The sequence below is a fragment of the Euprymna scolopes genome, chromosome 7, assembly GCF_053919585.1.
Source record: "Euprymna scolopes isolate OS-2025 chromosome 7, ASM5391958v1, whole genome shotgun sequence".
NCBI lineage: Eukaryota > Metazoa > Mollusca > Cephalopoda > Sepiida > Sepiolidae > Euprymna > Euprymna scolopes.
Genome location: NC_136488.1, coordinates 140,679,965 through 140,704,742, shown reverse-complemented (window position 1 = coordinate 140,704,742; position 24,778 = coordinate 140,679,965). Strand labels below are relative to the sequence as shown.

Below are 24,778 nucleotides of genomic sequence, written 5' to 3'. Positions count from 1 at the left end.
TAAGAAACCAGTTCAAATAACAAGATCTGCCGTTATCAATAACAATGAACCAGTTTACATATATAATCCAAACCAAAATACTAATCGTAATACCTCTAACCCACCCAGTCGCATCAGGGGAAAGAAAAATATTTGGTTTAATCCTCCATTTAGCGTAAATGTCAAAACTAATATACCTAAGGAATTCTTCAACATTGTACAAAACTCTTTCAAATACCCAAACAGATATAGTTCTATTTTCAATAAAAACTCAATCAGGATTTCTTATTCAACAATGCCTAATTTAGCATAAAGAATCTTAACATCTAATAACAAAAAAATTAAATCAGCCCAAAAAGTCCCTTTCCCAATTAAATCCAAAACTAACTGTAATTGTAATAACAAACATTTTTGCCCACTCAATAATGATTGCATCCATAATTACTGAGCTCCCACGCAATCCTCCCATAACAGACACTAATATTTCGTCTTCAAGTTATCCTTCTTCCCATCCTCTATCTGATATAGTTACTAATCCAATATACCACTCGAGCAGCCCCTCTATCTACAAGCATACAACTAGCAATAATAATAATAATATTAATGAGAATAATATTTCTCCTAACAGCCATCCTAACACTAATAACACTCATTATCCCCTCCAAAATAGTCCTCGTACAATCATTGTCCCACCCTTTGTTGAACACAATGAACAAAATTCAAACCATTTAACTAATACAAATCAGCAAATTAATATTAATACCAGACCTCGAGCTTTTAATAAAATACATACATATATCGGCGCTACTTCAACATTAATCAAGAAAAGAATATCAAACCACATTTCTTTTTTTAACAACCATAATTCTAATAATAACCATGGAACTTCTCTAACCACTTTAATTAAAAAACTTAACTCTAATAATACCCCCTTCTCAATCAAATGGACTATCATAAAAAAGTTAAGTCTTATACTCCAGGCTCTAAGTCATATCGCCTCTCCACAACCGAAGCTATAACTATAATTACTTCCCCTCAAAGTAACAATATAATAAATTCTAAAAACGAACTGATTTCTTTCTGTAAACAAAAGCCCCAATTTAATTATGGTAATTTTGAAATTACATAGTTATTACTTTAACCTTTCGGATAGCTATTTTTTTAACGTTATCGTTTTTTCTACATACTTTCTTAATACTTATAACTTAATAATCCTTTTTTTATCTGTAATTTCCGTTTTAGTCTTCAAATATTCCTATCTATCTAATATATCAATCTACCCACACACTCATATCTTGTATGTATATTTACTTATATTTTACTATATGCATTTACTTACATACTTGCTTTATCCGGAATTTGCAGAAACCGGTCATCCTCTCCCCTTAAAAATGTTTTTATTTTTTATTGTATATTTTATTTTCTATTTATTATTTATTTTTTATTTATTAATTTTTTTTTCAATTTAGTGTCTTTTAACAACTTTTGCTGACATTTTCTGAAGTAATAACTTGTACATTTCAGTTGACCTATTTTTTACCCTATATTTTTCGTGCCTTCTAACATCATTTTGCCTTGGTCATTTTGACATTTGCTTTTCTATTTTATATTTAATTCTATCACCATTTAATTTTTTTCTTCTTCTTCACTGATTTTTTTTCTTCTTCTTCACTGATCTTAATTACATTTTGTCTCGGCAGCCGTGTTAAACACATATCTTTTTTTCTTTTATTAATTTTATTGGAATTTGTTCCCCCTTTTCCTTGTACATATTTGTGAATTATTCCATGGATTTCGGCCTTTTGGATTATTTTGGACCATCTTCCAATTACGTGATTTCCTTGGATTTTACTTGTGCGAATGGAAATTCAATTAACTTTCTTGGGGTTATATTTTTGGATTTTACCGTCATTGGATACTTTACCTTTCACCAGACTATCCATTCACGTGTAATCACCTTTTCCTTTACCATATTCCCTCTGCTTCACTTTTTGTTAATCAAGTAAGATCTTTGGCTTACTTGCAGTTTCATCAAATACTTTTGTATGCAAAATCCGATCTCGCATTTTGCTAATTCCTACCCTCTGATGAGAAGGAAAGTATTTCTTCGAAACTGTGCGGATTAAGGACTATCCACTTATTAAGTGTTTCCTTTTCAGATTAAATATGTTTTTAACTCTTTTTCAAATTGTTTTTAGCATGTTATTAATTTGCTCTTATATATATATATATATATATATATATATATATATATATATATATATAAGTCAACCATTTTTGGCTTAAAACCTATTGATATATGAAAACTTACTGAATTACACGAACTCATTATATTATATATAAGTATATATATATATATATATATATATATATATATATATATATATATATATATATATATATATATATATATATGAAATCACTTGTCATTATTTTATAAAGATTGAATCCCTCGATCGTTGAAGACAAGATGCAAGCAAGAAAGGTCCACAGACTTTTATAATTATACTAGCAGGCCACCCGGCATTGCCCAGTTGTAAAATACGCTTATATATGATATTTTGATTAATGCTGATTTCGTATTTATTATTATATGCAATATATAGTAATGATTTAAAAGGTTTTTTAAAAACGACTCATGCATCATGACCGAGAATCGAAACCAAAACGTTTAGCTTACTATTTACTTTTTCCTTTTATGTTAATTCCTGACCTATAAAGACATGTTTGCTGAAAGGCTAAAAATTAAAGCATGAAAACATGAACCAATAGCTATTACGTTACGAATGTGTATTCGTAATGCCGTCGTTTGACCTACCCCTGGAAAATTAATTTTTTTTAATTTTCACATTTTTGCACCGATTTTCCCCGGCTAAAACTCAAATATAAAGTTTCGCATGGGTTTGAATATTCTATATATTAAGTTTCATATCTTTAGACCAAAAACTGACAGAGGAGTTTGGTAGGCAATTTTTTTAAACAAATATATACACGCATACATAAATGTATATAGAAAGTGATTTGCGTTTACTATAACCTTTTTACGCAAATATTACGTAAGTATAAATTATGTAGAATATCTGTATGGATATAATTACACGTAATACAGTGGGGGAGTCAAAAGAGTTTGAAGACCTATTTTTTCTCAATTTCTTTATTAATTTTGCTTTATTTTTCATTTTGGACTCTTTCATCATTTGCTGGTTGCCATTCTGGTTCGTTCCATTGCTACATTTTATGATAAAAGCCAGAATTTAATAATAGTTTGACATTTCCCACTTTTCAGGTGAGCCAAAAGTTTATGCAGGTAATCTTAATTTATTGATAATGGCTAAAGGAAAGATGTTGACAGATAGGGAGAAGGGTGAAATTGTTACATTTCTTGCTGCAAAGAAGTCTACATTGGAAATTTAGAAAATTTTGAAACGAGATCATCGAACTGTGAAACGTTTCGTCATTGACGGCAAAGATGGAAGAAAAAAGCATAAAAGTGGCAGACCAAAGGTGACTTCACCACGAGATATGAGAAAAATCAAGAGGAGTTTGCTAGCAAACCCACATAGCACAAGAAAAGCTATTTTCGACCATGCAGGAGTGTCTGGCATCTCTAAAAGGACCCGAAATCGGATTTTGAAACAGATAGCCGACCAGCGAACACAGACAAAATGTCCTCCTTTGAGTAATATAAACTGTCAGAAACGACTAGCATGGGTCACTAAATATTTGAAAACCTATTTTCAAAATGTTCTCTGGACTGACGAGGCTAGAGCAACCCTCGAAGGCCCCAACGGTTGGGCCAACGGATGGCTTCTTAAAGGCAATAGCCCACGCTTGCGATTCAGACGTCAACAGGGAGGAGGAGGTGTGATGATTTGGGCTGGTATTATTAGAAGTGAGATTGTTGGTCCTTTTCTTGTCCCTGGCTGTGTCAAAATGAATTCTGTGAACTACTGCAAGTTTTTGGAAGCAAATTTATTGCCCTGGTTGAATTCACAAAATGATGCTCTCAACCAGAATCTAATTATCCAACAAGACAATGCCCCAAGCCATGCTTCTCGGTTCACAAAAGCTTGGCTTTCAGACAAGGGGATCTCTGGTGAACGTTTGATGGACTGGCAACCTCAGAGCCCGGATTTGAATCCGATAAAGAACCTCTGGTCGATTCTGAAGAAGAAGGTTTACAAAAACGGGCATCAATTCCATAGTAAAAAAGACAGAAGAGAGAATCAAGAAGGTATCTTCTGAATCCACACCTCAGCAAGTGATACATTAACATCCTCTGTTGATAGGAGGCTGATTGATTTGATTAAAAATGGAGGAAAGCGAATAAAGGGTTAAATAGTTTCATAAATTCGTATTGTTCTGTTAATTGTTATTTGAGTAATAACTGTTGTTTTCTTGTAATATGTTATCAATATATGGTACTATAATCATGATGATACAATTTTTCGAATTATATCATGTTTAAAAATGGTATTTATTGTGGATAAATGAGTGCTTGCAAAATCTTTTGGCCCATATTCCTTCCTGAAATCATTTAAAGATCCATACCCCCCGTCAAAATATGATTATTTGGTTTCCGTTTCTATGAATTTACTTCATATATTTGCATATCAAACAGTGAGTGACATAGTTATTATATTGGAAAGTAGCGTAGGTGGTGGGTAAACGCCAAATCTAGTATTACAGACTTCTCTGTCAAATATGGCTAACGCCTCGCCCTAGATAGGGCCAAGACAGAGAAGCGGCTAGAGGATAGACTATCCCGGGCAGTAGAAGGGGGGGATTCCCTAGATATAGGCCTAGCTAAGGTGAACCTGAGTCGTTTGGCTAGCGAACGATATCAGGGCCAGGTAGTTAGGGCTAGAATTAAAAAGATGCCCAACGAAGCTGTGAATGTGGACAAATCAGAACGAGTCTATTTGCTTGGGTGCAAATCGGATAGGTATATTCATAACATTCAGAGCCCGGAAGAACATTCCTTAGTGTTGGCTCGGGAGATTTGCGAGCGGTTTCGAGTGCACTTTGAAGATCGTTTTGCACAGCTGTCAAGACTCTGCGTCCAGGAGTTTGGCAACTATTTAGCTGGCTCGCCCCACCTGGAGGCGGCCCGAGCGGTTAGTTATGATAGTCGGGTTACTGAGTGTGAGGTCGTAGCTGCCATGAAGCAGGTCGCCTATAACAGATCACCAGGACTCGATGGACTGCCCTACGAGCTGTTCTTGAGGTTGTCACACATGTTTGTTCCGATTCTGACGGGTGTTTAACCACTGGTTTAACACGGGATCCATCCCGAGTCAGGTTACCAAAGGTGTGGTCACACTTCTGAAGAAGAAGGACACGCAAGTTGGGGGGGTTGGATGATTTTAGGCCATCATGTTGAATACGGATTTGAAAATCCTGGCCCAAGTTCTTGCGAATCGTTTGCAGGTTGTTATCACTTATTTAATCAAACCAGATGAGAACTATGCTGTGAAGGGGAGATCGATTCAAAACAATTTGCATTTGATTCAGCTTCTGCAGATGGATCTCCATTTTGTATGCTCGGCCAATGGCAGTTGTGCAGGACAACGGGGTGCGGTCAGCGCCATTCGTGGTTTCTCGGTTGGTGCGACACAGGTGTCTACTGTCGCATATTCCTTAGGAACATGAGGTCCAGGGTGGCTGGACCAGCCCTGCGCGGTATTGCTCTTGCCAGTGCGCATGCCAGGGTTTCTGCATTTGCCGATGATGTCACTGTATTTGTTTCGAGCGTCATTGATATTATCACGGTGATTAAGGCTCTCAAGCGTTATGAAAAAGTTACAGGGGCCGTAGTCAATCTCAGCAAATCTGTTGGCCTGAGGTTGGTCGCTTGGCGGGGATCGGATGCTCTTCCTGGCGCATTTGTCTGGACGGATGGCCCGGTCTGGATCCTTGGTGTTTGGTTTGGACCCAGTCTCTGTCTTGATAAGAATTGGTCAGAGGTACAGACCAAGGTCGAAGCATTTGTGAGGGTTTGGCTTCAAAGGGGATTGTCCCTCAAAGGTAGAGCGGAGGCATGTGCTACTTACGTGTTTCCGCTGATCCTTTACCAGCTGGCTGTACTTCCTCTGCCTGCGGTCCGTATGGCGGCCTTAACGCATGCGCTCTTTTCACTGTTGTGGAATGAGCAACGGCCGCTTGTCCGTAGACAGGTCTATACTCAGCATTTTGTAGATGGGGGCCTGGGGATGCCTGACTTGGCAATTCATAAAAAGGTTGGCGTTCCTGGGTAGAACTCTGATGGAGGAATCTGATTGGGGTCCCGCGGTTGGTGAAGCATATACCAACCTTATCCCCAATCACTTAATTGAATGCCAGAGAAGATCAAGAGGGCAATCACAATTCCTCAACGAATGCTGAAATGCACTTAGAGTGATGCCAGGGTCCCTTGACCTTGCACGGCCTAGAAGGGCATTGTATCGGGGTTTAGTGGTGGGGACCGCTTGGAACACGCTTGGGAACCTTGGCCATAGCTAGACTAGTAGTGTGGGTTTCACGCATAGAGATAGGGTGTGGGGGGGAGCCACCTTCTCATCGGGATCTGATTTTGTATTTTAAACACCACCTTAAAATCAAAATCAGATACAATAGAAGGAGGTTATCTCGCTCACAGTTTAGTAGGAGGTGGATTCACACCGCTGGTTTATGTGCGTTCAAGTTGAGTACGTGTTCCCTGCATAGGCAAAGCACACACCGACCGAAAAAGCAATCTCCAGTCCAGATTAAGACAATCCCGTAGTGGATCTGTCCCTTAGCTCGTTGGTATAAATGAGCTCCATGTCCCCAATCTTTATTTTAGGTGTTAGAATACCTCCAAAGTAGCCCAGTCCTGATCAATTTATTATAGTCCAAACCCATCCCAATGGTATTTTTCTTGGAGGTCACCGAATATCCCCATGCTCCCCCCTTTATTTTGTCCGTAGTTGTGCCCATTCCCTCTTAGGAAGTGCTCCCTTGTTTTCGGCTTATACCGGAAAACAGGAAGCATTTCAAAATTAAATAGGTATGGGTGGGTCCTCATTAACACATTCATCGCTTAATGTTTTATTTGGTTCATTTATTTTTTTATTACTGTTATTTTTTTTATTTTGGGGTGTTTTAAGGCTCTCATTACCCCCGCCCATCACCCGCATATATCATACTCATCACCTTGATTGTAAATAAAATCATTTTAAATAAAAAAAAAAAAGTCATTGTCAATATTGTTCATGTCATCTGGGGTTTTAAGTAGATCCAATCTCTAGAGTGAATGCGGTATTGTGGTGACTGCAACTAGTTATAGGGAATAGACCAAGTGGATGACCCCCGAGCCCCATTCCCCCCCACACACACACACACACTTTTTGGCCTCATGCCACATTGAAAAAGAATCATTTGCATATTTTATATAATTTTCATTCAAAAATTTTGTAAAATCTGTAATTTTTTCTTCTTGAATAAATATTTAAATAAATAGAAAAGAGGCTTGCCTTTTTTCTATTGTTCTTGGCCTTCAGGCCGGGATCAAAATGTAGTATCTGTTCCCCTTCACTACTCACATTTAAAGTCGGCCTTGTGCCTAATTTGCTCGGTGGGGGAGCAAATAAACACCCTGTTGTTCTTGGCCTTTGGGCTGGGATCAAAGTGTAGTATCTGTTCCGGCAGATACTGCAAGCAAAGACCATATGTGGGGGCGACCCCACATATAAGACCTTGGTCAATGTAGGGGCAACCCTTCATACCAATTGTTACTATCCAGCTCCCCTACTCCCCGGGGAGCTGGTCCCCATTTCCCCTTCACTCCTCACATTAAAAATCGGCCTTGTGCCTAATTTGCTCAGTGGGGGAGCAAATAAATACCATCTGTTCCGGCAGATACTGCAAGCAAAGACCATATGTGGAGGTAACCCCCACATATAAGACCTTGGTCAATGTAAGGGCAACCTTTCATACCAATTGTCACTATCCAGCTCCCCTACTCCCCGGGGAGTTGGTCCCCATTTACCCTTCACTCCTCACATAGAAAATCGGTCTTGTACCAAATTTGCTCGGTGAGGGAGCAAATAAATACCCTGTTGTTCTTGGCCTTCGGGCTGGGATCAAAGTGTAGTATCTGTTCTGCAGATGCTACACTTAATTTGTCCCAGTCAATGAAGGGGAAATCCTCTATACTGGGAAATTACTATTTTTTGACCCAACCATAGTGCCCCTTTTGCCTTTTTTTCGGGGAGCTGGTTTAACGCCACATAAAAACAACCTTGTGTCACATTTTGCTTTGGTGGGAAAGCAAATAAATACTAATAGAAAAAAGGCTTGCTTTTTTTCTATTGTTCTTGGCCTTCGGGCCGGGATCAAAGGAAAGAAATCATTCCCTAACCCACCCCCCTCTCCCTCACCCACAAAATGTTCTCTTTTCCATTTTGTCCCATCTAGAAGGCATCCCCATTTAGAGACTGTCCCGCAGAAGCTCAGGTTCCTTTACAAACCGGAGTGGAACGCGCGGTCTATCAACTAAACATGGTTTGGAAGGTCCTACTAACCACTGTTGTATTTTTTATTTCCCCGCCCTCGACACAAATGAATTATTGTATTACCTTTATTGTTATCTTTTTTGTTTTTACACGCTAATAAAAAATGTTTTAAACAATTTGGTGCTAAGTAGGACGTTCTCCAGGACGAAAGGGTGAATGCGGTATTATTGTGGAAAAAAGAAGTAGTCAACCACCTCAGCAGAAACAACCTTCATGCAACGACATGCAATATGATTTCCGCTCCACAAAATCTACAGAAGATGTGCTAATGGTTATATCTCATAGGATTAGTGAATCTCTTGACAAAGCTTCCTTTCCAGGGCAATTGCTCGATATATCGAAGGCCTTCGATAAAGTATGGCATAAGGGCCTATTTCACAAGATTTCCAGCTATAGTATCACTGGAAATGTTTTCTCAATCATAAAATCATCTCTCTCCAATAGGTTCATAAGAGTAGTGGTTGATGGGCAGAAATCAGAGGCCCACAATATTAATGCTGGAGTCCCTCAGGGGTCCATCCTGGGCCCAACTCTCTTCTTGGTCTACATCAATGATCTCCCAAAACACATACTTAAATTATTCATTGACATGACCATCTATGGCAACGCATCAAAGGCCATACATGACAAAATTCTCTCTAATTCTCTCTCCTCTGATCTTGAGTGTGTGGTACAGTGGGGGAAGAGGTGGCTGGTCACCTTTAATGCATCCAAAACCAAGCTTCTATCTTTACATGATCAACGCTCTGATCCCCATCTGGCATCAATTGAAATGGCTGGCGCTCATCATGGGGAGGCTCCATGTTTTGACAAGCTTCTGGGTTTGACCTTTACTCCTGATCTGAAATCGAACACGTATATCAGGTCTGTTGTCAAGGATAATGGGAAAATGGTAGGATCTTTCTACCGCTCCAGAAGATATCTCACTACTGATGGAATTCTTTATCTGTATCAAAGCCAAGTACGTCCAAGGATGGAGTACTGCTGCCACATCTGGGCAGGAGCTGCTAAAAACAGCCTATCCTGCCTTAACAGAGTACAAAATAGACTTCGTAGCTTAGTGGGGTATGCCCTTTTTTCTTCCCTGCAGCCTTTCTCCTACAGAAGAGGCGTTGCGAGCCTGTCTTTGTTTTATCATTATTTCCATGGCATGTACTCGTCTGAGCTCCAATCTCTCGTCCCCCCTTGCCAATCTTTCACAAGAAACACCCGTCTGGCTGAAACTACTGTCAATAATTTTCGCCACTCTTTATCTGTGCCTAAATTCAAACGTAGATTCCATGAGCAGAGCTTCTTTCTCAGAAGTGCATGATTGTGGAACTCTCTTTCGTTTGCCTGTTTCCCACCTGACTACAACTTGGATGCCTTCAAGTCCAACATAAACAAATTCCTGACAAACCGCCCCTTTAAGTAAAACACTCTATCAAACCCTCAATACTAATGATTACTACAATACTATCTCATTGATTACTGTACACGCGATAACCTTTATCCCTGAGTGGCCTCCGAGCCTTGATAAGTGGTGACCTCCATGTAAAAAAAAAAAGATACTAAGAGAAACTTTTGTTTAGTTCTGGAATGACAAGGATGACCAACAACCCCCATTTTCCCCCCTTTTTGAGTTGGCCTTGTGCCTAAGTTTTTATTCGTGTAAATTTTTGCCTGAATAAAGGATTTAATGTATTATTATTCATCAGACTACTGTTCTTATCATTTTGGTCGATATAACCTCCGACCTTCTTCAGGTGTATCTTGTCGAACTCGGGAATGTTTCTGTCGAACTCGGGAATTTGGATGGAATTTCGAGCGGAACCCTTTATTTACTTCACGGAGGTAGCGTGCTCTTGTTCCGTCAGCCATGACTGGATAGAGGTTGGGGTTAGGGTTAGGGTTAGGGTTAACTGGACTGGATAGAGGTCCTATACGCTACCCCCATGAAGTAAATAAAGGGTTCTGCTCGAAATTCCGTCCAAATTCCTGAGTTTGACAGAAACATTCCCGAGTTCGACAAGATACACCTGAAGAAGGTCGGGGGTTATATCGACCGAAACGTGAAAATCACACTCAAGATGAGAACAGTAGTCCGATGAATAATAATACATTATAACCAAGCCTCATCTTAAAAATTCAGAAACGTCATAAAGGATTTAATATCTCAAAGTGTAGTATCTGTTCTGATGCTACTCTTAAGGTAATTTGTCTTAGTCGATGGAGGGGAAATCTATACTGAGATCATTATTATTTTTGGTCCCTACCAGAGTGTCCCTTTTGCCTTTTTTTTTTCGAGGGAGCTGGTTTAACCCCCACATTAAAAACGACCTCGTGTCGCATTTTGCTTTCGTGGGGGAGCAAATAAATACTAATAAAAAAAGGGGGGGTAATATGAATATCAATACACATGCACAAAAAAAAACAAATTTATAAGAGTATAGAAGGTAGATAAGACGCTGCTTTTACTGTCTATAAACATTTATCGCAATCAACGACTCTACAATATTATTGTAAGAAACGCTAATAGAAAATTGGGTTTTGTGTAAAAACTTGTGTCTTATCATAATAGAGCGTTGTTTTAATTGCAACCACAGAGAGGGAGGGGGGCAATGCAGATTAACGTTTGAAACTGCTCTAAATTTGATGCAAATATTCAATGTCTCGCCTGAAAAAAATTTTGCGACTGTTTTCAAATTCCACATTCGGGTGTGGTTACGTCAAACTACATTAACATGTAATTAAAGATGTCCCTCTTATGCTAAATCTAACAGAACCAGCGATTACCACCTAACACCCGAATTCGTGAAGGAGTGGCAACTATCATCAGTATATTTCTCACTAAAGCACGTCATAATCTCAGTTCGGTATCAAGAGACAAGGGATACTCCCCGGCAAGTGTGACAGAGTATGTATTTGTGAAGCAAGAGTTGTGCAATCTCCACCCACGCCTCTTTTGAATCGGCATTAACTAATTCCAGTGACAAGAAGTTCAGCACGACTGTATATAATTCGAAGATAAGTAGAGAGTAGGCTCAACATTGCTTAACTTCGATGATCTCACGGGAACCGGTGCGTCAATGTGATTATGCTGTATACAGACTCGTGATCAAGAATTTACAATACAAATCATCTTTCTTTAACTCTGTCGAAGAAAGACATACCAGTCGAGGATTCGTCCTCGGCAATCAGACCGACAGAAATCGGGCCAACTCGGTAGTCTTCTATCTGAAAGGCTGAGGTACTAGTCCTGTGTCGTCCTACGAGGTTTACCCTCTGAGGGAAGGATTTAGTTTGTTGCTAAATGCCTGAGGTTCCCTGGTTAGTGTAACATAGCACAGATGCGCGTATGTAAATGTATTGTTTTTATATATATATATATATATAGAGGGAGAGAGAGAGAGAGAGAGAAAGAGAGAGAGAGAGAAAGATATAACTACTTCATTTACTCACATAAAATTAAAAGTATAGATTTATGCGTAAACTTTAAGTATTTACTTCAAAAGTGCTCAATACGTAGGTAGAGCTAGTTAGTAATTTATAAAATATGTATGGCGATCAAGCTACACTAAATATTCTGCGTTTCATCCACTCTAAGACTCTTCAGGCTTATGCGCGAATTCTGTGGTTGTTTGTCGTTTTATATATAATATATATAAAACGATAAACAACCACAGAATTCGCGCATAAGCCTGAGGAGTCCTAGAGTGGATGAAACGCAGAATATTCAGTGTAGCTTAATCGCCATATATATTTTATAAATTACTATATATTCTACATTTTTTTATTGGGGAAGTGGTATTATCCACTGGATATCCATGTATTTAACAGCTGTCTTGTTTTTAAATCTCCGAAACAGCTACATGGTAAACAGCTGATGATCCCTGTTTTCTACTTTAAAAAATTTTAGTGAAGCTTTTTTTTTTCATCCTTATATAGTTGGATAATTGTAGACTTTTTCGAAGTCGGCTTATGTCAGAGCGAAGTCTATTTCTATCTAACAATTTTATTTAAGGTTTTTGTTTTCTATCCTTATATAGTTGAATTGTCTATTGTAATTGTAAACTTTTTAAAAGTCGGATTATGAAGGTGCTAAATCTGTGATAGGTGAAATTCCCCCCACCCCCGGGAATTTGAACAGTATTCTGTATTTTTGTTTTACATTTTTTTATTAAAAGTTTCTTTAGACTATATATATGGTGTGGTGGATTCTCTCATCGAAGACGATGAATGAGGGTTCAGTATGCAATCTTCAGCAGCTCCCAAGATCTGTGACACCACATGCGTAATTGCAATCCTGTAGACGTCCAGCACACTCCTCTGCAGATGGTGAACTTTCATATGCTCGTAGGTCAAAGATGTCTTCTCGAATGAACAGATAACCCTGCTTTGCTGCGTGCTCTGAAACCACAATGGCATACATATTCATTTTTAGGTGGACGTTTCTTGTGTTTTGCCTTCATATTTGCACGAAGGCATCCCTATGACAAAGGCGGTTATGTTCAAATTCTTTGGTCCCCAGGAAACACGTCTTCCTCCATTTTCTGCGATCCTCTGCTGCACTCTCCCAGGAACTCAGAGAAATTCCACAACGTTTCAGGTTGTCTTTTAGTTTATCTTTGTAACGAAGCAGGGGACGCCCTATTGGACGGACAGAATTTGTCAGTTGCCCATAAAAAAGTTTCTTAGGAACTCTTGAGTCATCCATTCTTACAAGATGACCCGACCACCGCATTTGTATCCTGATCAAAAATGATTCAATATCAGTGATTTCACATCTCTCCAGTAATTCACTATTCGGAACACGATCCTGCCATCCAACATTGCAAATAAAACGCAGGCATCTCATATGGAAGGAGTCAAGCTGATTTATATGCTTGCGGTACAAGGTCCATGTTTCGGCACCATACAGAAGAGTAGGCAGAACAACAGATTTGTAGACTGCCACCTTTACTTTTAGAGACACATCGTGGCTGTTCCAGAGTCTATGTCGCAAACTACCAAATGCCTCACTAGCTTTATTAATTCTACATTGGATGTCTTTTTCAAATTTAGTATCATCAGACACAATAGAGCCGAGGTATGTAAAAGAAGATACTGTTTTCAAAGCTTCACCATCAACATATACCACTGGTTGGTCGTTTGTTTTTTGCTGGTGAATAATTTCAGTCTTTTTTATGCTAATTGTAAGACCGAAGGCCTTACATGCACCAGAAAAGCTATTGAGGATGTTCTGCATGTCATCAAGACTATGGGTGACAAGAGCACAGTCATCAGCATAAAGGAGGTCAAGAACAGTCTGCACAGAAGTCTTGGTTTTGGCCTTGAACCGTTGCTGGTTAAATAATCCTCCACTTGATCGATACTCAACACCTATGCCTCCTGAGGTGTTCCTGAAAGCTGTCTCAAGCATCACCGAAAAGAAAAGAGCAAATAGGATCGGAGCAAGGACACATCCTTGCTTAGTTCCATTTGACACTTCAAATGGTTCACTTTGTTCACAGCCAGATCGTACTGTCGCCACCATTCCCCAGTGAAAGGAGACAATCACATTCAACATCTTGTCCGGAATACCAAGCTTCCTCAAAACAGTCCACAGGGCATCCCTAGAGACGGTATCAAATGCCTTTGTGAGGTCAACGAATGTGACAAACAAATCCTTATTCTGCTCCCTCGCTTTCTCTTGTAGTTGCCGAAGGCTGAAGATCATGTTCACAGTATCTCTTTCTGCCCTAAAACCACACTGGGTTTATGGGAGTACAGTTTTACAGATTGAACCATTGAGTCTGTTTAGGATTACACGAGCTAGAATCTTACCAGCAACAGACAAAAGAGAAATTCCTCTATGGTTCTCACACTCACACTTATTTCCTTTGTGCTTAAACAGGTGAATAATTGATGTGTCTTTGAACTGTTGTGGCACGGTACTAAGTTCCCATATTAATGAAAACAGGGCACTTAGTTTCCTGATTAACAGTTAGCTTCCACATTTCTATATTTCTGCAGGTATGCCGTCATCACCTGGAGCCTTACCATTTGAAAGTTGCTTCACAGCCCATTCAATCTCCAACATGGATGGAGTATCAACAAGCGCCTCGATGGTTGGCCTCTGAGGAATATCATCAATCACTCCACGATCCACTGTCGATTCTTTGTTTAAAACATTTGTAAAGTGTTCAGCCCAGCGCTTAGTAATTTCTTTCTTATCAGTGAGGAGAATGCCATCTGACGAAAATATTGGAGATGTCCCCCTTAAAATGGGACCAAACACCCCTTTGAGGTTTTGGTAGAATGATTTAAAATCACACCTATCTGCCGCATCTTGTAAGGCCTCAGCTTTCTGCTTCCACCAGTTTTGTTTCATTTTCCGGAGCCGAGATTGTGCCAACCTTTTGGCCATTCTGAAAGCCTTGTGTTTCACTGAAGAATTTTTGTCAGTAATCCATACTTGATGGGTTTGATGCATGTTATTGAGCAGTGGGACGATAGTTGGATCATTTTAATCAAACCAATCTTGGTTTTTCCTTCGAACATATCCTAATGACTCTTTAGCAGAGTCATACACTGCAGTTTTAAACTCTCTCTAAGATGCCTCAATATCATTCCCACATACAACGGAGGACAGCTTTTCATCAGTAGCCTTTTGAAATGAGTGCATTATCTCCTTAACTTTCAACTTGCCTACATCAATTCTCTTGATGGAAGAGTTACGTTGGTTTCGAACAGGGCGCTTGGTTTTCATCCTGACTGTGGAGCAGATCAATTTATCGTCTGACCAACATTCCCCGATGCTGTAAGAACGTGTAAGATTTATATCTTGTCTATCAGAACGACGTACAATGACATAATCAATGAGATGATAATGATTAGACCGGGGATGTTTCCAACTGGCTTTCTTGCAATTAGGCAGCTGAAACACTGTATTAGTGAGCAAAAGATCGAATTCACTGCAAAGAGACAATAAGAGAACACCATTTGAATTGACTTTACCAATTCCATGTGAACCAATGACATTTCTCCAGAATTGTGTATCACAACCCACACGAGCATTGAAGTCACACAAGACAAACAGCTTATCTTGTATACAGACCTTGTTGATTTGTTCGCGTAAAGAGGAGTAAAACCTCTCCTTTAGCTCATCAGATGAATTAAGTGTAGGTGCATAGCAACTCAAAAATGTGGCATATTTGTCCTTTCCTACAGCAATGCGCAAGGACATAAGTCTGTCATTTATACCAACGGGCAGGGACTCAAGATTTTTGGTAATATCAGTCCTGATGGCAAAACCAACACCAGATTCACGTTTCTCAGAACTTGGTTTTCCAATCCAATAAAAAGTGTATCCACCTTCAACTTCCTCTAGCTGTCCTGTATCAGCAAACCGAGTTTCAGAAAGAGCTGCAACAGAAATTCTATGATGGCTTAATACACGTGCTATAATAGCGGTTTTTCGTTCAGGGTTCCTTTTGTTATCCTGGAGTGTTCTTACATTCCAAGTCGCAATGAACATATTCATTCCATGTATTTTGTTTCTATTCTTGATTTGGGTGCAAATATTGGATGCGCAGACATCTGCACCTGATGACAGGGACATGAGCAAGTAAACAATTTTTAGGTCACCTTTTATAGACCCCTCCCCATGAAGAGGAAAGCAGTGCCATCCTATAAAGGGCTGCTTTGTTATGAAAGGAGTACACGAGTCACACAATTACTTGCGGGTGTTGTGAAAAACGGCCATCTATCTTCCACCACCTATGTGCAATGTTCATGCTAGGAACTACCAGTGACATCCTTCACCTGTTCCCGTCACAATCCCATCATCGCCACAGGGTTTTATTAATTGATTATTAGTTAAAAAAAAAAAAAGAAACCACATATCGATGTACCAAACCTTAGGCTTAAATGAGTGAAAATTGTTCACTGAACAACCGGCACTTTGATTTGTTTTAAGGGGTCATTGCTTGTGCTGAACAAAGCACACTCTCTCCATCGGATTAACATGGTCTGTACAGGTGGACACATGTGCCACACGTCAGATGATAAAACGATCGCAGGATTTTCTTGTAAGAGTGTTCCATCTCCTAGATCAGTTGTGAGCCAACACTAAAGGGCCTGATCCACCCTGGTAAGCTTTCTGTGCAGCTGGATACCATACCAGCTATTTCTTGGTCCTTGACTCTAACGGTTAATTCAGTCTAGTGGACACATTGCTTAGCGATGCTTTACCAACACCGTCCCCTCACAAGGTTTGGTAGGCCTGCTGAGACCAGTACCCAGGGTATAGCTCTTGGAGCTAGCAAGTGAGATATTTAGGAGATGGGTGAGGACCAGTGATCTCTTTCCACCCTATTGGGTGCAGCAGCCAGAGACTCAAAGGTACTACCTCTACCCAGAGCCCCCTATACCCTATACTATATATATATATATATATATATATATATATATATATATATATATATCTTTAAATCATCAACGCTCTGATTCCCATCTGGCATCAATTGAAATGGATGCCTCTCGTCTAGGAGAAGCCCCATGTTTTGACAAGCTTTTGGGCTTGACCTTTACTCCTGATCTGAAATGGAACACGTACATCAAGTCTGTTGCCAAGGTCGCTGAAAATATGGTGGGATCATTCTACCGCTCCAGAAGATATCTCACTACTGATGCAATTCTCTACCTATATAAAAGCCAAGTATGCCCAAGGATGGAGTACTGCTGCCATATCTGAGCAGGAACTGCTAAAAACAGCCTATCCTGCCTTGACAGAGTACAAAATAGACTTCGTGACTTAGTGGGGGATGCCCTTTTTTGTTCCCTGCAACCTTTCTCCCACAGAAGAGACGTTGCGAGCCTATCTTTGTTTTATCGTTATTTCCATGAGAAGTGCTCGTCTGAGCTCCAATCTCTGGTCCCCTCTCGCCAATCTTTCATGAAAAACACCCGTCTAGCTGAAACTACTGTTCTTGATAAGTGGTGATCACCTTGTAAAAAAAAAAAATATATATATATATATATATATATATATATATATAGAGAGAGAGAGAGAGAGAGAGAGAGAGAGATATAGTTGTTTCCGTGTGCTAGAACATTTTCATCTTAAATTCTATGGAATTATGCAGAATGTAGAAACTATGCAAAAATAAAATTCAGCATAATGATGAAATGAGACAAATAATCTAATAATAAACCATAAATAATGAATACATAATTAATTAACACGTTTTTTTTTAATGAATATGCAAATTAGTTGACCTTTATGTAGTCGCTTGCATATCTACGCTGAGTATATTAAAAAGTTTGTTTTAATAATTTTTGAATAGAAAAACTATCAATGTCAGTGCGAGAAAAAACTAAATTTTATACATATATACAGGGTGGAACGATAAAATTGTTGTCCTAGAAAAGACGACGGGATTTCATTTCCGTTTGATGAAAACCGATTTTTTGGGGGTTTTTTTGCAGACCATCTACTAGTTGGTTAATTATGCACAAATCCCAAGATCGATAGGAGCCGTCCATCATGTCTGAAAGTGACACAATGTTCAACGAGCGAGATCAGAGATGCGCCACTGTACAACTCATGCTCTCTACTGATCCAAGTTATGACAACAGGACCATTGCCAGCACCCTAAAAATGCACATCCAGATAACAGGAAAGTGCCCAGGGTGATTAAAACAAAATTTCCGGTCACGGTTATGGTCTTTGATGCGGTTTCAAGTGAGGGTTACATCATGCCACCTAACATCCTCAAGCATCACCAACATGGCCTTTCGCAGCACCAAAGCCAGCCTGATCGCTGCAATCCGCGGAGTATTCGCCGAGCTCCTGCCGGCGCTTGTGGAAAAGGCATGCTCCCAATTCCAGATCCGTATCGAGGCAGTGATTGACGCTGAAGGCGGCTACATTGAATAGATGTCAGCCATACTACATAATCAAGTTATCTGAATTGATTTTTTCAATAAAAGTTTTGAAATAAAGCTGTAGTGTTGTTTTCTTTAGGGCGACAACTTTATCGTTCCACCCTATACATTATTTTGTGTGGGGTTTCATGAAATAACCCAAAAAGGGTCGATATATTATAAAAAGGAGACGAAAATGTTCTGATCCCCATCTGGCATCAATTGAAATGAATGGCTTTCGTCTTTGGGAGGCTTCGTGTTTTGACAAGCTTCTGGGCTTGACCTTTACTCCTGATCTAAAATGGAATATGCACATCAAATCCGTTGCCAAGGTCGCTGGAAAAATGATGGGATTCTTCTATCAATCCAATAGATATCTCACTGCTGATGGAATTCTCTACTTATATAAGAGCCAGGTATGTCCAAGGATGGAGTATTGCTGTCACCTGTGGGCAGGAGCTGCTAGGAAGAACTTATCCTGCCTTGACAGAGTTCAGAATAGATTTTGTAGCCTAGTGGGGGATACCCTTTTCTCTTCCCTGCAACCTCTTTCTCACACAAGAGACGTTGCGAGCCTGTCTCTGTTTTATCATTATTTTCATGAAAAGTGCTCGTTTGAGCTCCAATCTATGGTCCTCTCTCGCCAAACATTCACGAGAAATACTCGTTTGACTGTAAACACTATCAATAATTTTCCCCACTCTTTATCTGTGCCTAAACCTAAACATAGATTCCATGAACAAAGTTTCTTTCTTAGAACTGCACACCTGTGTCTTCCGTGTACCTGCTTTCCAGCTGACTAAAATATGGCCGTCTTCAAGTCCAATGTAAACAAGTTCTTGATGAGCCGTTTCCTTTAAGTAATCCAATTTACCAAAATTGCACTTCTAACGGTTAATATGATATTGTCCTTTTGATCACTGTGCAATAACTGGTGATTCCTTTTTAAAAAAAAAAAAAAAAAATTGTAAATTTAATCTAATTTCCATTAAATTCCATCAAACTTATTGAGTACATAATAATCTATTTATAGTTCTTCTATTTCAGTTTACCGGAATGGCGTGTCCTCCTCGTGATACTGCTGCATTCATTTGCCAATGTAACCAACTAGAAAGCTGAAGAAATTGTTGTCCTCTTTCCACAAGAAAAAAAAAACTTGCTCATCATGTCCGGTTGCAGATGGCATCAAATCTGCCTTTACCCATGCCAACGTCGCCGGCTTTTCATCTCCGTTCCCTTCCTGCTGTGCTTCGTATTCGCCGTCGCCATCTTCATCTCGTCGCAAACACGGTTTCCGGTCTTCCTAATTCGAGGTGTGCACAGCATTTTATTGGTAAGCAAGAACCACGACGACCTCCCAAAAGTCCACGCTATCAAAACACCAGTGAATGAGACGCATCTGAAACGTTTCTCCAATTCCACGCCCCACTTTCCGCATTGCCTTATAATCGGAGTGTGCAAGGCTGGCACGAGGGCCATCCTCGAATTCCTTAATATGCATCCAGATGTTGTAAGGCCTATGTTCGAGACCCATTTTTTCGATAATGTGGCCAACTACAAGAAAGGATACCGCTGGTATTTGCAGCAGATGCCAAAGTCGCTGCCAAGCCAGATTACAGTGGAAAAAACAGCGATGTATTATGCTGTACCGGAAGTCCCACAGCGAGTACATGAAATGAACAGCAGTATAAAGTTACTATTTGTGGTTCGTGACCCCGTAAGCCGAGCCGTCTCGGACCATCTACACATGTTCACCGTATATAAGACACGTAAACTCAAGTACAAGACGTTTGAAGAAATGGCCATCAACCCTGCAAATGGGAAATTAAACACAAAATTCTATGCCATCCAGCGATCCCTCTACTATCGGTATCTTCAAAAGTGGCTCAAATACTTCCCGCTCTCTCAAATCCACATCGTCGACGGTGAGAAGCTCAGACTGCGTCCATGGGAAGTAATGTCTCCCATTGCAGACTTCCTTGGAATCCGAAAGTTCTACGATAAATCCTATTTTTATCTGAATCCCGACCGCGGTTTCTATTGCATCAACTTCAACGGTATCCATTGCCTTCCCAAGTCGAAAGGACGCGAACATCCAGCTGTTGATCCGAAGGTCTTAAAAAAACTGAAGAGTTTCTTTCGAAAAGAAAATGAAAATTTTTACAATCTCACTGGTCGAACATTTCCGTGGTAAGATTCACTTTTAGACAGCAACACATACATAATTCGATTATAGTCAGCTAACGTACTTCCTAATTTCAGGCGTAGCGCTACCGGAAACGGTGACACGGCAAATCAATTCCTTCACTTCTATTGTTCTTCAATATTTCTATTGTGAAGCGATTTATTGAAACAAAATATAAAGAAAGGGCATTATTGAAAAAATATACAACAAAAACTAACAAAATTATACAAATAAAAATAAAATTATTTCATAAATTAAATAGTTCATTATTTAAAAAAGATTTTAAAAGGGTGTTTTCAATAATTCTTTTAAAAAATAAAACTAATTTTAATAATTTTTTAATTAAAATAAAACCGAAAAATCTTTTCAATGATTATTAAATAAAAAAAACACTCATCTAGCTGAAACCACTATCAATAATTTCCCCCACTCTTTATCTATGCCTAAACCTAAACATAGATTCCATAAACAAAACTTCTTTCTTAGAAATGCACACCTGTAGAACTCTGTTCTGTTTGCCTGCTTTCCAACTGACTACAATATAGCCGTCTTCAAGTCCAGCATAAACAAGTTCTTGATGAGCCGTCACCTTAAGTAATCCAATTTTCCCAAATTTTCATTACTAACGATTACTACGATATTGTCCCATTGACTACTGTACACTCATTAAACCATTATCCTCGAGTGGCATCCGGGCCTTCATTAGTGGTAACTATAATGTAGAAAAACAAAACGGAAAACTTAATAACAAAAAAAAAAATGTGTACATGCACAGGGGAAATATTGGCGTGAGAGAAAAAAAGTGAAGAAACTGATTTGCCTTGTCACCGCCTCCAGTAGCGCTACGCCGGAAATTAGGATGTACGTTAGCTTACTATGAACCATAAATTCAAGTAAAGATATATTTATATAAGAATACCGCTCCAGAAGATATCTCACTACTGATGCAATTCTCTACCTATATAAAAGCCAAGTACGTCCAAGGATGGAGTACTGCTGCCATATCTAGGCAGGAGCTGCTAAAAACAGCCTATCCTGCCTTGACAGAGTACAAAATAGACTTCGTGACTTAGTGGGGGGTGCCCTTTTCTCTTCCCTGCAACCTCTCTCCCACAGAAGAGACGTTGCGAGCCTATCTTTGTTTTATCGTTATTTCCATGGCAGGTGCTCGTCTGAGCTCCAATCTCTCGTTACCCCTCGCCAATCTTTTACGAAAAACACCCGTCTGGCTGAAACCACTGTCAAAAATTTTCCCCACTCTTTATCTGTGCCAAAATCCAAACGTAGATTTCATGAGCAAGGCTTCTTTCTTAGAACTGCACGCCAGTGGAACTCTCTGCCGCTTGCCTGTTTCCCACCTGACTACAACTTTGGCGTCTTCAAGTCCAACATAAACAAACTTCTGACAAACCGCCCCCTAAGTAAGAGACTCTATCAAAACCCCCAATACTAATGATTACTACAATACTATCTCATTGATTACTGTACACGCAATAACCCTTATCCCTTAGTGGCCTTCGGGCCTTGATAAGTGGTGACCCCTATGTAAAACAAAAATTCAATTCTAAGAGATTTATTTTTATTTATTTATTTTTAATAAATGAAAACGATATTAACAAATATTTCGGTCGACTTCGACCTTCTTCAGTGAGTTATAAACTTGTTTTATTTTTCATTGTCGATCAATAACAACGAATTCCGATGATAGATAGTCGCTCGCAATATCAAATGGAGACGCTTATTAATGTCTTTTTTTTTTGTTATAAATGTAAGAGTAGCAGATCTAATATTTCTACATTGAAAAGTACCGTAGAATTGAAAATATAAGAAATCATTTTTAAAACCAAATTCGATGCAAGATTTTTTTTTTTTGTAATAAATAAAAACAATGAAAATTAAATATTTCGATCGACTCCGACCTTCTTCAGTAAATTATAGACATTTTATACTCTTATATACTTACAAACGTGGTCTCTCTACACTAGGTGTGTCAGAAATTTCGTGAAAAATAGTGAATAATTCCACCCCATCTCTCCAAGCTTATAACTCCTCGAAAAATGTAATTCAAGCCCTAATTTTTTTTTTCAATTAAAGGAGCAAAAAAAAAAAAAAAAAAACGTGTTTTTTTTTTAAAGGTTTTAAACTTCGGACTTTACAGGTAAATTTCTAAAAAACACTACTTTTTTTTGTTTTAAATTTGAATATATTATTTATTGACCTTTTCTCTTCAATTTGTGATATATAAGACTTTGGTGAGTAAATTAATTATTTACTTTTTAATAGACACTTGAAAATGGGGGGGGCGTGAATTTAAAAAAAAACGTTTGTCTAAAATAGTATATTCAGTTTATTGGAAAGAGCATAAAATTTCACATTGACCCTGAAAATAGCGTAAAAATAGAATCAATAGAAAAATTTTGATAAATTTTTAAAGTTTAAAAATTGAAGAATATTGAGTTCGTAAAATTCATTAGTTTAAAAAAAAAAATTTCTATTACTTTTAAAACAACTTTAATAGTTTATTTTGGAAGTATAATCCATAAAGAAAATAAACAACCCACTTTTAAAAGAGAAATTACGAGTTTTTAATATTTTATTCGCAGTTTCATGTTAGGGGTGTCAAAAATTCCTACAAAAATTCCGATACACCTATCTCTACACATAAAAAAAATTAAGACATTAATAACCGTCTACATTTGACGCCAGGAGAAATCAGTTGCCACCAGCATTCATTGTTATATCTCGACAATGAAAAAAAGAATGTCTATAACTCACTGAAGAAGGTCGGAGTCGACCGAAAATATTTGGTATAGATTGTTTTCATTTATTGAAAAAAGAAATAAACATCGAATTTGGTTTTAAAAATGATTTCTTATATTTTTAATTCTACAGTGCTTTTCGACGCAGAACTATTGGATTTGTTAGAGATATATTTATTCATTTATCTACACACAGACAAATAGAATGGTCCAAAATCAAAAAGATGAAACCATTTGCGATAAAGTAGCCTTTATTATTGGAAATGAAAACTTTACAGTTTTTTCTTCATAGACTTACAGATATCTATGTTTTGTGTAGCAGTTTTTCCTCCATATACCATCATTTTGTGAGCACAGGTCAGTAGTTTATAACGTACATAATTCAAGCTCATTGGCACTGAATCACTGTGAAGTTTGTAATGGTGTCTCACTGTCACAATGTTATTTTCCCATTGAGTAACAATGGCCGGCCATTGCGACTTTCATTGTTTTCTTTCCCGTTTTCCTACAACCAAACCAAACCAAACCAAACCAAACAAAACAAAACATTATCAATTAATATTTGAACATAAAGAGAACTTAAAGCATGAAAACCTTCACCAAAAATGATCGAATTCGGCATCAAATAACCCAAAAGGGGGTGGATGTGTCGTCGGGCAAAACAACCAAACCAAACACAATGAATACATATTTGAAAATATAAAGAACTTGAAGCTAATTTTTTTTTTTTTTTCAAAAATTCATTGGATTCAACATTAAATGACCCGGAAAGGGTTGATATGCGGTAAAACAAAACAACCAAACCAAACACAATGAATAAATATTTTAAGGTATATACAACTTGTAGCATAAAAACATTTTTTCTAAAATTACGGATTTCGGCATAAAATAACCAAGAAAACCAAACCAATCCTGTTTTCCTAAATTTTTTCTCTAGGCGTTCATTGTGGGTCTGGTTGGACCGTTTCTCACAGAAAACTCACTCTGAAATTGTCGTTGAGTTAAGACAGACGATTACATGACAAAGTGGACCACATATAATTTGGATCCTATCCTGAACGGAATATCTGGTTGCCTGTTCTATTTCATCTGAAGTCTGGATTATTTTCATGGATCACCCGTTTTATATGGGAAGATACAAAAGTTCGGACTAATAAAAAAAACTTCAGAGATTCTTTATTATTATTTTTATCATTATTTTTATTATTATTATTATTATTATTGTTGTTGTTGTTGTTATTATTAATTTTTATTAATAATAATTTTTATTATTATTATTATTAATAATTTCCATTATTATCATTAATAATAATTTTTATTATTATTATTATTAATAATTTTTATTATTATTATTTTATTATTACTATTATTATTATTATTAATAATTTTTATGATTATCATTATTATTATTAATTTTGATTATTATTATTTTA

At 38.1% G+C, this 24,778-nt stretch overlaps 1 protein-coding gene across 2 annotated transcripts in view; it reads left to right on the top strand.

The window, feature by feature from the left end:
• LOC145280006 (heparan sulfate glucosamine 3-O-sulfotransferase 1-like) overlaps window positions 1-24,524 on the top strand; it is a 38,511-nt gene extending 13,987 nt beyond the window's left edge. Inside the window, exon 2 of one of the 2 annotated variants that reach the window (XM_080131634.1) lies at window positions 19,435-24,524. In XM_080131634.1, coding sequence (XP_079987760.1) covers window positions 19,567-20,595 — 1,029 coding nt within the window. In that variant the 5' untranslated portion in view covers window positions 19,435-19,566 and the 3' untranslated portion in view covers window positions 20,596-24,524. The remainder of the gene's footprint in view (window positions 1-19,434) is intronic. The other variant, XM_080131633.1, reaches the window with a different exon arrangement.
• Window positions 24,525-24,778: the final 254 nt, after the last annotated feature.